This window comes from Nothoprocta perdicaria, unplaced genomic scaffold (assembly GCF_003342845.1).
Source record: "Nothoprocta perdicaria isolate Ctin4 unplaced genomic scaffold, notPer1 scaffold_900, whole genome shotgun sequence".
In the NCBI taxonomy this organism is placed as follows: domain Eukaryota; kingdom Metazoa; phylum Chordata; class Aves; order Tinamiformes; family Tinamidae; genus Nothoprocta; species Nothoprocta perdicaria.
In genome coordinates, this window is record NW_020456200.1 from 10,405 (window position 1) to 11,585 (window position 1,181).

At 67.6% G+C, this 1,181-nt stretch overlaps 1 protein-coding gene across 1 annotated transcript in view; it reads left to right on the forward strand.

Moving 5' to 3' along the window:
- Positions 1 to 839, forward strand: part of LOC112958815 (exosome complex component RRP46-like) — a gene marked incomplete at its 3' end in the record, with an annotated part of 6,951 nt that extends 6,112 nt beyond the window's left edge. Inside the window, exons 5-6 of the mRNA XM_026052746.1 lie at positions 202 to 295; positions 714 to 839. Coding sequence (XP_025908531.1) covers positions 202 to 295; positions 714 to 839 — 220 coding nt within the window. The remainder of the gene's footprint in view (positions 1 to 201; positions 296 to 713) is intronic.
- Between the last annotated feature and the right edge of the window lie 342 nt (positions 840 to 1,181).

Below are 1,181 nucleotides of genomic sequence, written 5' to 3' on the forward strand. Positions count from 1 at the left end.
GAGGAGACGGCGGGAGAGGAGTGCAGCGCGCATGCGCGGGGCGGGGGCGGCGCGCAGCACTGCGCGTGCGCGGGCCTGCCGCGTGCAAGGGGGCGGGGCCCGGCGTGCAAGGGGCGGGCACTGCCCGGGGCTGCACGTGTGCAAGCGGCCGGCGTGCAAGGCGCGGGGGTGCAAGGCGCAGACGTGCGCCTGCCACCGCAGGCCATGGCGGAGCTGCACGTCATCGGGCAGATCGTGGGCGCCAGCGGCTTCGAGCAGAGCGACGGCCTCTTCTGCAAGTGGGACGTGCACACAGGTGAGYGTGCGGGGCGGCACACGTGCGTGCAAGAGCAAGCGGGAACACGTGCAAGCGCTGAGACTACAGGCACAYGCGTGCAGTGCATATGTGTGCAGGAGCAAACACCCAACAGAGCATGCACGCATGCAGGAGCAAAGACACATGGACTGTGAGCACATATGGAGGACGCACATGCATGCTGCAGCATGCACACACACGGAGCACACACAYGTGCAACAACATGCAGGAACACACAGCATACGCATGCATGCAGCAGGAAGCATGTACACTGGCATGCACACACATGCTGCAGCATGCACGCAGATGGAGCACACAAACACAGCGCATGCACACACGTGCAGCAGCATGCACACACACGGAGCGCACACGCAACACGCACGCACGTGTGCCGCAGCGCTGCCGTCCCCCCATGCAGGGAGCGCCTGGAAGCTGCTGGGGGGGCGCCGGGAGGGGCAGACGCAGGTGGACTCCCCCCAGGCCGGGGACGTGGCCTATTGGTGCCACCCCATCGACCTGCACTTCGCCACCAAGGGCCTGCAAGGTGACACCCCGTCCTCCCGGCACGGCGCGGGTGTGCCCCGCTGCACAGGGCCCCGCCCCCTTGCACAAAGCCCCACCCCACTGCACACGGCCCCGCCCCCTTGCACAAAGCCCCACCCCAATTCCCACGGCCCGGACATGCTCACTGCCCTCAGCCCCACCCTCTCCACGTGGCCCTGCCCGATTGAACTCGTTGAGCCCCGCCCCCTTTGCACACGGCCCCGCCCCTACAGGCACATCCTGTGCACAGCCACGCCCCCTTGCACACGCCCCACCCGTTTGCGTAGAGCCGTTTCATTCACCCCACCCTTTGCACACGCCCCCTCCCTATGCACACGACCCC